Raw genomic sequence first — 13,042 nt, 5'->3', positions numbered from 1 at the left:
CCAATGAGTGGGCCACACCGACCCAAAATCACGTCAGAATGGGCGGGCCAATACACCCCGGAACCCAACGAGTCAGCAAAAAGAGGGTACACAAACCCTAGAGGAATCAATCAAAAAACTTTTGACTTTTGACTTTTTAATATTTTTAATTGACATAGAGTGCAGCCGGAGGCTATCGCCGAGAGAGTAATGGCAATGAGCAGGAGTTGGTTGGTGATGGCGAGCGTCTGTTTCCTCAGATCAAGTAAGTGAACCAGCTTCATACAGCCATGAACATTAAGTGTGATAATATTAAAGTGCAAACCCCAGGGAGAGAAAGTGAAAACTAAATGGACTAGGTTTACTGAGAAAGAGAGACAGAGGCATAGAATACCCAACAGCAGGGTGACAGGAGATAGAATTAATGTGTGTGCTACAGGGTCATAACCAAACGTAATGCGAACCGACGAACGTCGGCAAAGTGTGTATATATGATGTATATAGCGACATAGGTGAATAGAGTAGGATACAAATGCGCTGTGATATTAATTAAACCTAGCATTCCCTCAAGTGTTACCCTCTTCCCTGACGACTCCAGCACCTCCCAAACTTTCGGCGAATTGCGAGTTAAAGGCAGGACCAGTGACGTAAGCGATCGATAAGTTTACTTGAGTTTTCTTGACAGAAGAAGATGGTGGCAGCATACTAAACCAGGTGACAGAGAGGGACACCTCCACGCCCCCTGTCACTACGGCGTAACAGTGGAGACAGCGGTGAGATAACCAATGCACCCCTGTCGCAGGGGCGTAACAGTGGTGGCAGCGGGGGGATACCTCCACTCCCCCTGCCACCACGGCATAACAACCATTCAAAATGTACTTATTTTATTTTCTCACCTGTTAATGCTAACTTTAATTTTTCTTTGAATTATTATTAATTTAATGCAATTATATAGACTATCTTTTTTGCATTTTGTCTTTTAGTTATATCTGTATTTCATGTACTCGTACCAACTTTGTTATTGGCCGCTGTGTTATTAAGTTTTGCACGTAAATAAACACGAATTGAATTATTATTACTATTATTATTATTATTGTTATCATCATTGCTATTATTATTAATTAAATATTTATGTTTCATTTCTCACTTCTTAATACACTTAGTTTTATGTTAATGAAATTATTATTATTGTTTTTATTATCATTTATTTGTTTGGTCACTTTTCTTCATTATTGTGTTTTCCCAAGTTTTGACTGTAATTTGTCTATGACTTATGTGTTTGTCTATAATAGAATTACTTTCATCTACCCTGTGCTCCGTCTGTAATTGACCGTGCGGCTGTTGACTTGGCACATAAATAATAAAGAATTGAATTGAATTGAATTGAATTATTATTATTATGGTTCTACAGCCTTTTGTTGGGCCTTCGCCGCTTTTTCAGTTTCTTAATCCTATACACAGTCGGTAGGATCCCTTGGACGGGGGATCAGTCCATCGCAAGGCCTCTACCTACACACAGAACAATACAAACGTACAATGAACTCACACTGTACAAATATCCGTACCTTGAATGGGATTCTAACCCACGATCCCAGCGTTCGAGCGAGCGAAGTCAGTTCATGCCTCAGAAAGGGCGATCACTGTGATGGCCAGGGAGCGAATAGTTGTGGGAAATTTACACACTTCGATGCCAACTGATAAGGTCGGCTTATCATCCGTGGAAGAGAACGTTATCCGTGGTTTGTAGACGTTGAGGTTGAGGCAGTCTTCTTGTCTTCTGACTTCTATATCGCTGGGGAGGAACCCTCGCTGGACACACACAGGGGCTTCCTTGGTAGCGTCCAGCACACCGGTCCATGGTTCTGCAGGCTGTGGAGACTGTCAACAAAAATAACACATCGGGTTAGAGGTTTGAATCTAACACAATGCAGCACGGTTCTGCTTCAGAGATGATGGTCGCTTAGCTTGTCGAAAGATGTCACACCATTCTTGACTCTGAAATTTTATTTTTGTGTTCATAAGAGCCTTATGAACACTTCATGGGCCTTATCCCGAGCCAAATGAATCCTGTCCATCATTTTTCCGTGAGATCAGTTTTTCCATTTTCCTTCTACGAACGCCTAGGATCTCTACATGGATTTTACGGTTCTCATTAAAATTCTGCATGCTACATGTCGTGCCCGTCCCATACTCAACAGATATTCCATCAACCATTGGTTCATTGCTAGCATACATAACGACACTCTTCCAAATATATATGCAATAAGACGAGAGGACTTCTACTGCGCACACCGAACGGCGAGGACGTGTTTCGTGTATCTCTCCGTGAACTGTGTACATAGTAAACAGTATAATTCATAAGACACAGAGTACTCGCTAGAGGCTCTTAGCATAAACAAGTAGCTGCAACCCGACCAAGTGAGTGCAATAACTAGTGAATTACTAGCGAATTTCAACAACAAACATCAAGAATCAACTGTAGTCAAGGAGTTGACTACGGGCACGTACAACAAAGTAATGTAAGTAGACATTAGACGTAATCATGTTTCCGTACGGAACTAATTCCGACCAAACCAACATGATAAGCACCCAGCCACCAAATCAATGGCACCCAATACCTGCCACGCAGAACTCAGCATACCCACTGACACAAATAGTGCAGGCTATCCAACCAACTTTTCAATATGCACCACAAACTGAATACTACTTCCCACCACTTCCTCAAGTAACACCAGTAATTGGTATTCATCCAACCAACTAACATAACAATCGACAATCCCAACGAATGACATCCACGAGCGAAGAGGAAGAAGAAAGGTCACCAACCCATTCCAGTAATTGGCAAGTGGTCAAAAGCGTCAAAAGAAAAAAGACCCTCAAGAACAAACCCGTTCATGACACAAATACAGTAACAACAAACAACAGATATGAATCTCTAACCATTGAGGATCATACTCCACCTGACAATAACGACAACCCCACCCCAGCAAGAGAACCAAAACCTCCACCAATCTTTGTACACGGTGTGGTCAACTACAGAGAAATGGTTAAACAAATACAAGTACTGGTAGAACATGAACAGTACTACACAAAAAGCCTAGCGAATAACGTAGTTAAAATCAATTGTAATACACCAGACACTTACCGCAAACTAGTAAGAGAATTCAAGGAAAAAAACATATACCACCATGCATACCAACTGAAGGAAGACAGAGCATATAGAATTGTCATAAGATATCTCCACTACTCCACTGACACAGAAGACATCAAAGAGGAACTACTCCGACTATGACACAAAGTCCGCAACATAATAAACGTACGGAACAGACTTACAAAGGAACCATTGAACATGTTCTTTGTTGACCTCGAACCAGCCAGTAATAACAAAGAAGTGTACAAAATTAAAGGACTACAAAACAAAATCATAGAAATAGAACCACCTCGAACAACAAAAAAAAATTACATGATCCAGTGTATGAGATGCCAGCAATACGGACACTCAAAATCGTATTGCAACAGACCGTTTGCTTGTGTCAAATGCGGAGGTTCGCACAACACAACAGAGTGCAAGAAATCAAGGAAGACGCCAGCTAAATGCGCACTATGTGGAGGAGACCACCCTGCAAATTACAAAGGATGTGAGCATTACCAGAGGCTAATCGCTGGCAACAACAAACCCATCACACAACGCACAGCGGCTACATCAACCTCACAAAAACATACAACCTATAGTACACCCGCAGCGGCCAAGTTATGCCGAAGTAACCAAACAAAGCATAATCCAGACAGAAGACACACACAACATATTCTTTACTTTCCTAGACGAATTAAAAAACCTATTTAACCAGCTAATGCAACAGTATTTGAGTTTGAGTATGCCAAGGACCCTGAGAGCTATACCAGCGGTAGCGTAGCTACTGGCAGGGCCTCCCTTGCTGGACAGGTCAAAGGGTAGGCATCAGACGAAGAGAGACACCAAAAACTGATGCCGGAAGCAGCGTCATCAGCAGCGACTTGAAGCACAGAGCAAATGATGCTCGAGATGGTTCAAGTTCGTATAGCAACAGGCGTGACCAGAGTGGTTTGAACGGCTGTTGTACTGCGATGTGGAAAGCAAATGGAAAAACTACCACATTATCACTTTTCCTGGATAGTCTCTTTCCAAAAACAGAAGATCGCATTAAGTGGACGAACTGTTTTGGGGGAGACTGTGGACCTGTCGTCTGACAGATTACTGATGAATGAATGAATGCAACAGAACAGTATGATACTCAACATGCTAACCATGCTAATCAACAAACTTAACTAAAAAAATGGCCGAGTTCCTACGAATAGCACAATGGAATGCCAATGGTCTCCCAAGCCACAAAGATGAAGTAAATTTATTCCTAACACAAAACCGAATTGACGTACTCCTCATCAGCGAAACTCACTTCACCAACAGAACGTACTTCAACATCCCGAGGTATAAGCTATACTACACTAACCACCCAGATGGAACAGCTCATGGAGGATCAGCAATACTCATCAAGGACAATATAAAACATTACGAACTACTAAAACACGAAGAAAACTTTATTCAAGCCACATCAATAAAAGTAAGCTGTTTACAATACGAAATTGGTATTTGGTTTGCATCTCGGTCGCAGAACCGGCTCAATTGATGGGCACTTTATTGATTGTCCTTCCGGACTAAACCGGATACCTCCTTGTAGTTTTCAGTCTTTCTAACTCGCCAGTCATGATCGTTTTCTCAAACGACGATAAATATCCCCTTCTGTTCATATTGTCACGCATAAGGGTTTTAGTGTGACGAATAATAATGGGTTCTGGATTTGATGACTGGGTTTATTGGAACTTCATTACAACTACAATCAATTACAAGAGCTCACACATTGAACTCCTGAATGAATTACGACTCCTGTCTGACGAATGCCTTATGGAGAATTTCGGAATAATCTCTTAAATTCACAAATGAACTCTCTATTATAACTGCCATGCGACCCGAATATAAGTCCCCATGTCGATCAGTTAATTGCCTTCTGTTTTTCTGTTTGTTGTCACAAAAATATTTTATTAATACTTGTTGCCTCGAAAACAGGAATTAACAAGCCTTTGCCTAGAAAAGTGACTTCCGCTTCTGCTGGTATTCCACTTTTCAAGCAGTGTTTAACGAGCCGTTGCCTAGCATTGATTATTCTATCACAATATATATCATAACCGAATAACTTCTCAACTGAATCAGTATAGTACAGTTTTGCTGAGTCCTTCAGCTGACTGAGGCGACAGACACATAGAGGCCAGTCCTACAAGAGTAGGGACTGATTGTCGTCATGGAGCGGGTAGCATTCCTACTTGGTATTCGGGAGGTCACGGGCTCAGATCCTTAGTATACGGAAAGTCAGTAGTGAGTTTGGGACGCAGAAAGCGAGACACCGGTTACAGTCTACTACTGACGCGATATTGTATCATGTATCCGTTCCTGGGTAACGACCACGAAACAAACAATGAAGCAATAGATTCTTAACAAGCAAATGTTCGCAACTATTACTGAGTAACGCCTTCGCAAAGAAACATGTTGTCATGGCAACGAATTCACACGTAACAATAGAGGAATTATTGGAAACGGTGTTTACTACGCTATTCGTGCCAAGTGATTATCATTGGGACAAGTTTAGAGTATAAGTGTAAATCAGTTGTAATGGAGTCTGTGAACAGAAGGAATAGCCGGTGCATTTGAGAACAAGCAGGCAACAAAGTGAGCTCGGAAGATGAAGAATCTACACTGTTATAAGCCGTTATAAGGGAACTACCGGTGAAGACACAGCAGACCAAATAGACTTAGCGTACACTGTAGAGAGTTCTAAACTGTGGAGTGGGCGATGGAGCTAAAATTTATTGTAGGCACGAGTCGTGTGTTAATGTGATCAGTAAGTCCAGTCTCCAATCTAAACCCCGTCTATAGTCACTCCCTCACGTGATAGTATTTTTCACCGAAACAGAAATAACATACCACAGGAAAAATTTTCTACTGCAGGGTTACAACTTCCACTGCTGCTGATTTAACTCAATGCAATTATTGGAGGTGGGGGTGGGATTGTCATAGTGTGGGGGTGTCCTTATACACGTAAATCGGAAGCGTTTTACAGTGACAGTCGTCAAAAAGCAATACGACATAAGTAGGATCATGCACACAGTCACTGCTCTTGCCGATAGCTATATTGCTGGAGAGAATTCACACAAAAAAATCGTAATGTGAATCGACAGATGCAATATGCCTCTTCCTTTTAGCGTTTTTCCTCGGTTAAAACTGAGTATACAGATATTTTCCATGGTGCTCTACGTCCTGCCTATCTCATGCTCCCAGACTAATAACATGTAAACTTCGGTTACTACGTAATCGAAGCATGGCGTATAGTCAGTTCTTTGGCTAGAATGGAAGTTGAAAGCGAAGTTGTAATTGAAGTTAATCATGAAGAGTGGATTTGTAAGTTGTGTCAAGAAGCAATGGTTCAATACAGCCACCTCCCAGACACGCAGGTGCTGCACAATCCAGCATCAACAAACATAGAAAGGGACTTCCCCATTTGCTCGTAGAATGACCGCGAAACCAAAGAAACTACCCCCATGTCTTACAAATAACAGTGTTACATCAAGAACTTGGGCCAAGCCGCTCCGGAGAAGAACAGCACAACAAATGAAACGCGTGAGGCGGTCAGCTAATGTGTTCAGCGCCCCAAATTCACATAAAACATTCAAAACTTACAACTTCAACAATACAACTATAATGTTAACCAATAGACAGAAAACCAACACATTATAATGTGTAAATAGTGTACACCGCTGTCCAAATAGTGTCCGACTTTATTTTTTGCTGCTGTAAGTAATGGTCAAAGGGATGGGGAAACTGAGCGTAGTGGCAGAAGGGACATTTACGCGCATGAGTGATTTTTTGCTGACTCGCAACACCGCCCGATGCGTCTGTGGCTGCCAGATAGCGAAGTGGTGTAACAAGTGTTCGTCTCATTCTCGTTTCGCTAAAGATGACAGAACGCTTGGAGCAGCAATACTGCATTAAGTTTTGTCAAAAACTTGGGGATACCCAAGCGGAAACAATCCGCAAAATTCAGCAGGCTTTCGGCGATGATGCAATGGGGGTCACTCAAATTAAAAGAGTGGTTCAACCGCTTTAAAGATGGCCTGATGTCGGTGGACAGTGACCAACATTCCGGGAGATCGTCAACGAGCCGAAATGCTGATGTCACTGAAAAAGTGCGGACACTGATCATGGAGGACCGTCGTTTGACTATGCGGGAGGCTGCTGATGATGTTGGGATCAGCAGAGATTCCGCAAACTCAATTTTAACTAGGGATTTGGGAATGCAAAGGGTGGCGGCAAAATTTGTGCCCAAGTTGCTTTCCCCCGATCAGCAACAAGTCCGTCTTGAGGTCGCGCAGGACATGCTCGAGTGGGCCGACAGGGCCCCTGAGTTCCTGAAGACTGTGATTACTGGTGACGAGTCGTGGGTGTACGGATATGACCCGGAAACCAAGGTCCAGGCGCCACAATGGAAGCATCCAACATCCCAGAGGCCCAAAAGACCACGACAGGTTAGGAGCAATGTGAAGGTTATACTGTTCTTTTTCGATTACCGGGGTGTTGTGCATCATGAGTACGCACCACTAGGCCAGACTGTCAATAAGGAGTACTACCAAGAAGTCCTCCGCCATCTTCGTGATGCAGTTTGGCGCAAGAGACCGGAGCTGTGGGACGCACGCAACTGGCAGCTGCATCATGACAACGCCCCAGCTCATTCATCGCACCTGATCCAGGGTTTCCTGGCCAAGCACGGCATTCCGCAGGTTCGCAAGGCTCCCTACTCTCCTGATATGGCTCCTTGTGATTTCTGGCTGTTCCCAAAATTGAAGACACCGATAAAAGGTTCCCGTTTTGACAGCCGCGAGGACATCATACAGAACGCGACGGCGCAGCTACACGCCTTTCCAAAAGAAGCCTTCCAGTATTTCTTCCAGTGATGGAAGGACCTCTGGGCTAAGTGTGTGGAGTCACAAGGGGCCTGCTTTGAAGAGGATTATGTATTGTAACCACCCAGATATAGAACTTTGTCGGATTCTTTCCGGAGAGGGTAGTAGGGTATGTATAGTACGTAACGCATCAGTAGATCCACTCGGCTTGCGAGTAAATTTGCGATAAGTACGTGATACAATGGGCACACGGTAGCATAGCTGGTTGAGGGTCTGTGCTACAAGCGGGAAGGTAATTGGTTCGATTTCTGTAGAGGTCACTGGACTTTCTAATTGACCTAACCTTTTCAGCAGGAGCCGGGATAGCGACTGGTTGCGGAGTTCGAGTCTCGGTAGGATGAAAAACGTTCTCTTCTCCACGTCATCCAGACTGTCTCTGGGACCCACCCAGCCTATCCAATGGGTACCGGGGGCTCTTTCCCTGGGGTAAAGCGGCCGGGGCGTGAAGCGGACAACTCACCTCCAACTAGTGCCGAGGTCAAGGAAATATGTATCTATAATCCACTCCCCCATACGTCTTCATGGCGTAGTTAGCCTGTAACAGAAATGAGTACCAGGAAACTTATTGGGAATAAAGGGCGACCTGTCGGCGAGTAAGGCTGACAACCTCACCGCCATCTGTGAGCCAACTGTCCTGAAGATGTGGGTGCCTCGACGTCTCACAACCCTATGGGGCTCTACGGCCTGTTACGGGGATAGCATTACCTTTTACATGATACAGTAATTGCAATGAGCCTTGCAATATGTTCGACGGCTGAGATGTGGCGATTTCGGGCTTATGTCTCCGTTGTCTTTCCTTTTCTCCTCACACCGAAACGTGCGAGTTGTGACGTATTTCCCATATTATGTCCGATCATCTTATCTATCACGCGATTTCCCTTCCCTCCATGTTCTGGAATGAAGTTTTGCCTGGATTTGTCTTAACTAGCTTCTATCTCTCTCTCTCTCTGTCTCTCCATTGCTTTCCGTTGGTGGGCGGAGATGGATGTAAACTGGATCTCAGTAGCCTTGTGTACTTGTAAATTGTCAGGACTCTTTACCTAGTCCGATGAGGGCAAGGGAGTCATTGGAGAATATTGCGACAAGATTTTGGGGTTGATTTTTCATTTTATAAGGACCCATTTGTTTTATTCATTTACTTTACGTTCGTGAAAAAGTATTGTACCGTAATGCCGTATTACGATTTGTGTTTCGTGAATCTTCTACTTTAATGTACGGGTAGTATACTTCTCTCGGTCTGTGTCATACAGACGCGCGAGTGATTACATAATGATGTTTGATTTGCATTTAGGGCGACCAAAGTGTCGGGCTCGCCGTATCTTGTTCTACTGGAGCTATTGTTCAGAGTAGTTTCGGTTCACCTTTATTTTCTTCGATTATTGTGAATTTTGTGTTATTAATTTGTTATATCTGTGATTGTTATTAAATATTTGTTTTGTATTCCGCCTTTTTCTACTGAAGACTCTGTGGAGATTTACTATGACTCATTGCTTGTGCAGGCTTATGTTTACGCTACACCAGCACCTTATACGCCCAGCTTAAGCTTTGGCACCAATTCCGTTCAGTCAGCATAATAAATCAACTGAACCAGGGCTGATGCAGCGACTTCTCTGTCACTTTCAAATTTCTGCAGGAGATGCAGAATAACTATTCGAAAAGATAGTAAAGATATCCTGTAACAGGCGGCGGAGCCCAAGAGGGTTATGGGACACCGAGGCTCCCATATCTTCTAGATAATCGGTTCACAGATTGCAGTGGTCAGAGCTACGCGCCGGCCGCCCTTCATATCCCAGTAAGATTCCTGGTACTCATTACTCTTAGAGGCTCAGTCGACCCAAGGGCCATAGTATCACTGGAAGGATTAGGTCAATTGAAAAATCCAGTGACCTCATCGGAAATCGAACCCGGGACATTCCGACTTGTAGCATAGTGCCTCAACAAACTAATTATTTGTCATAAAGCTGTCGACCCTTTAATTGTCTGCAATAAAACTATTTAATTAAGTAAATCCATGGGGTTCAGTCCTTCTAGTGAAGTCCCCAGTACCTCAGCTACTCAAGAATTTCCCAACGTTTATGTAATCGGAAGGATCATTCAGTGTTCAGAAGTGGCCTCCACTGGTCCTTATCCTGAGCCAGATGAATCCAGTCCATACCATTCACCCTACTTCTCTGAACCGTTCTTAATATTATATTCTCACTAACGTCTAGGTCTGTTAATTCCTGGCTTTCCCACAAAAACTCTATACGCATTATTTTTCTCCCCATGCGTGCTACATGCCCTGGCCATCTCATCCTCTTTGAAAACTGTCAACATTTTAGATCATATGTCTTGAGTATGTAAGCTGTTTATTGCGTGTCTGCTCATTGAATATCTTCGCTGTTTCACGAGTTGCAATGTTGACATTCAGTGCTTAAACAAAATTATTAATCTATTGTCCTTTTCTTGTGCCGAGAGAAAACATTTAAAACATGAGAACATACCTTGAATCTCAACTCCCCTACTGGTGGTTTGGCATAAGGGATTTCTTGAAAAGCAAATATCTCACCGCCCTTCCGTGACGTCATCCGATGCCCTTTGAGATTTCCTTGTTTTAGTACAACTAAATCATCAGCTAGGGCTGCGACTATAAATGGCAACGCCATCTCCGAGATGTTGAGCATTTGTACTAACAGTAAAAACTAAAAGTTGTTACGTGACTTTAAAGCTTGGTTATTATCACTACACTATATCAGCCAGTTTTCATTAATTAAAGAAGATGAGCTGGGCTGCGTACGTAGCATACGTGGGGATATAGGGAAATAAAGAAAAATTAAGTATGGAAACCGAAAAAATTATCAGTTGGTCTGGATTCTTCTAGCTCAGGATGAGATCCTACGGGCTGCATAAAAGATGGGGAAATATCTGACTAGCTCAGCGATTATTAGCTTATTGAATAGTATGGCACGTCAAGTGGGACAGCATTCGTTTGGGAATGTGAAAGTCCCCCTGCACATGTTTCGGCAACTACTGGCCACCATCAGAAGGCGTGGTCAGCGATGAAAGGAAGCGCTTTACAAATATGTTGAAGGTAATTTTTCATAACGAGATTTCTACAAGCCTAAAAGTCGAGAATGAAATATTAATACAAATGAAATAAGTTGTGTTTGTTAAAAGAATTAGTATCAGATAACGTTAATTAAATGTCTTGTACAGAGTGCGTCAATGAATCGGGCGATTTTAAAAACGCTATGAACAGTAAACTATTGCATTTATTTGGTTTTAACACGTGAATACAGTATAAATATAAAAGCCTTTGGTTTTACCAATTAAATCACTGAAAACATAAGTCTATTCCCCGAAAATAACACCCGACAAATGACCACCATTCTGCTGTAGGCACTCGGTAAGTCTCTTTCTAAAGTCTCTCATTACCCTCTGTAGCATCTCTACGGGAATTCGTTCAACTTCTTTCCGAATTCGATGTTTGAACTCCTGAACTCTGTGGGTGCTGGAGCTTTGAAAACTGGGGATTTCAGATACCCCCAGAGGAAAAAAATCACATGTGGAAAGATCAGGTGACCTGGCGACAGGTGACATATCTCCAGATATGTCCCCATATCTGGAGATATGAATTTTATAGGGGTAGAAGTGGAGATCTTTGTGCAAAATCCGCCGAACGCTGGCTTCGGACAGCCCGAGTGACCCGCGTCTGGTGACGCGCAGACCGGCGTTGACTTCGTTCAATGGCTTCTCTCACTGTCGCTACAGTCTCGGGTGTACGTTCTGTTTTTACGCTACCACATTTCTTCTTTAGTGTAGAACCAGTAGCCTCAAAGTTTTGAACCCAGATCTTGATGGCATGGGCAGATGGAACAGCACTATTGCAATAATACCAAATTCTCTTCGAAATTCAAGCTGAGCGATCACGAAAGTGTCACCGTTTTTGTAAGGTGCTTTCACAGCAAAAGTACTTTGTGCTCCAGTCCACGGCTCCATTGCAACTAAGACGCTTTGAAGTAGGCTGGAGGGTGGCAGGAGTGGTATCCTTTCCCTGCAACCCATTCAGGAGGAAACACCGCTGCCAAATCATCCGATTCATTGACGCACTCTGTATAAGTAGAGGGATATAACGACGCCTTAATTTTTCTACTGTTGGTTACGTAGAACGTCTTATAGATTAAAATTCTTTACTGTGATCCGTCGTAACACAACAACGAAACGGTCTAGGTCAATATCCCCTTGGCTACATATTATACAATAAAATATGATTAAGAACTATTCACGTAATATTCCATACTATGAAGTCAGTTGCTGCGATCTTGTTGTTATATTCCAGCGGACATATAGTGGTATATTCATGACTTGCACACGTATAGTTAACTGCTTGGAGCTCCGTGGTATTAGTGTAGTATTATTGTTTAACCGGAGTCTCATTTCACAGTATACTTTGACGCTCTGGTTGGAATAGAGATTGAAACTCTTATAAAATATTTTATTGTTGGCCTATGTCTGTCTGTGTATGATCCAGTGAATCATGTGGTAGCGTGGGGTTCGAGCTGTGGTGGACTAAGCTATCGATGATGGGCAATAGTGGCCGAAACATGTACTTACATTACAGCACCCGCAACCAAAGAGGGAACATACAACACAAGACACGATATACACTGATGTAAGAGGAACGACTCCCATAGTGGTGGAACTAGGCGCGGTGTTAGAATTGGGACAGATAAGATAAATAATCTTAACAAGGTTTTAGTATATAAATATTTATTATAATTGACGAACATTTTTGAATACTTTTTAAAATTTACAATGACATAATGGCAAGCAATGAAATAGATTAACGTAAATGGAGCACCTGATGATGGCACTATAGTGCAGAAACATGTTGTGAAATAACAAGTGAAATTGAGTGCACTAAAAGACGGACACTGCATACATATCACGGACGAAAATCAGTGTAACAGGACGCTAAAATACAACATTATATTACATTTGTTACACTGACCTTGCTACTCTTCTATTTATTAATAAG

General features: G+C 42.7%; 1 protein-coding gene across 1 annotated transcript in view; it reads right to left on the bottom strand.

Annotated features, from left to right (window-relative positions):
- LOC111861857 (venom carboxylesterase-6) overlaps positions 1-10,670 on the bottom strand; it is a 41,557-nt gene extending 30,887 nt beyond the window's left edge. The window contains exons 1-2 of the mRNA XM_023846782.2: positions 10,509-10,670; positions 1,659-1,857 (exon numbers count right to left, since the gene is read on the bottom strand). Of these exons, the coding sequence (XP_023702550.1) occupies positions 1,659-1,857; positions 10,509-10,670 (361 nt within the window). The remainder of the gene's footprint in view (positions 1-1,658; positions 1,858-10,508) is intronic.
- Positions 10,671-13,042: the final 2,372 nt, after the last annotated feature.

This window comes from Cryptotermes secundus, unplaced genomic scaffold (assembly GCF_002891405.2).
Source record: "Cryptotermes secundus unplaced genomic scaffold, Csec_1.0 scaffold1136, whole genome shotgun sequence".
NCBI classification, from domain to species: Eukaryota; Metazoa; Arthropoda; class Insecta; order Blattodea; family Kalotermitidae; genus Cryptotermes; species Cryptotermes secundus.
The sequence above is the reverse complement of the archived record's forward strand: the minus strand, read 5'-3'. Positions and strand labels throughout refer to the sequence as shown.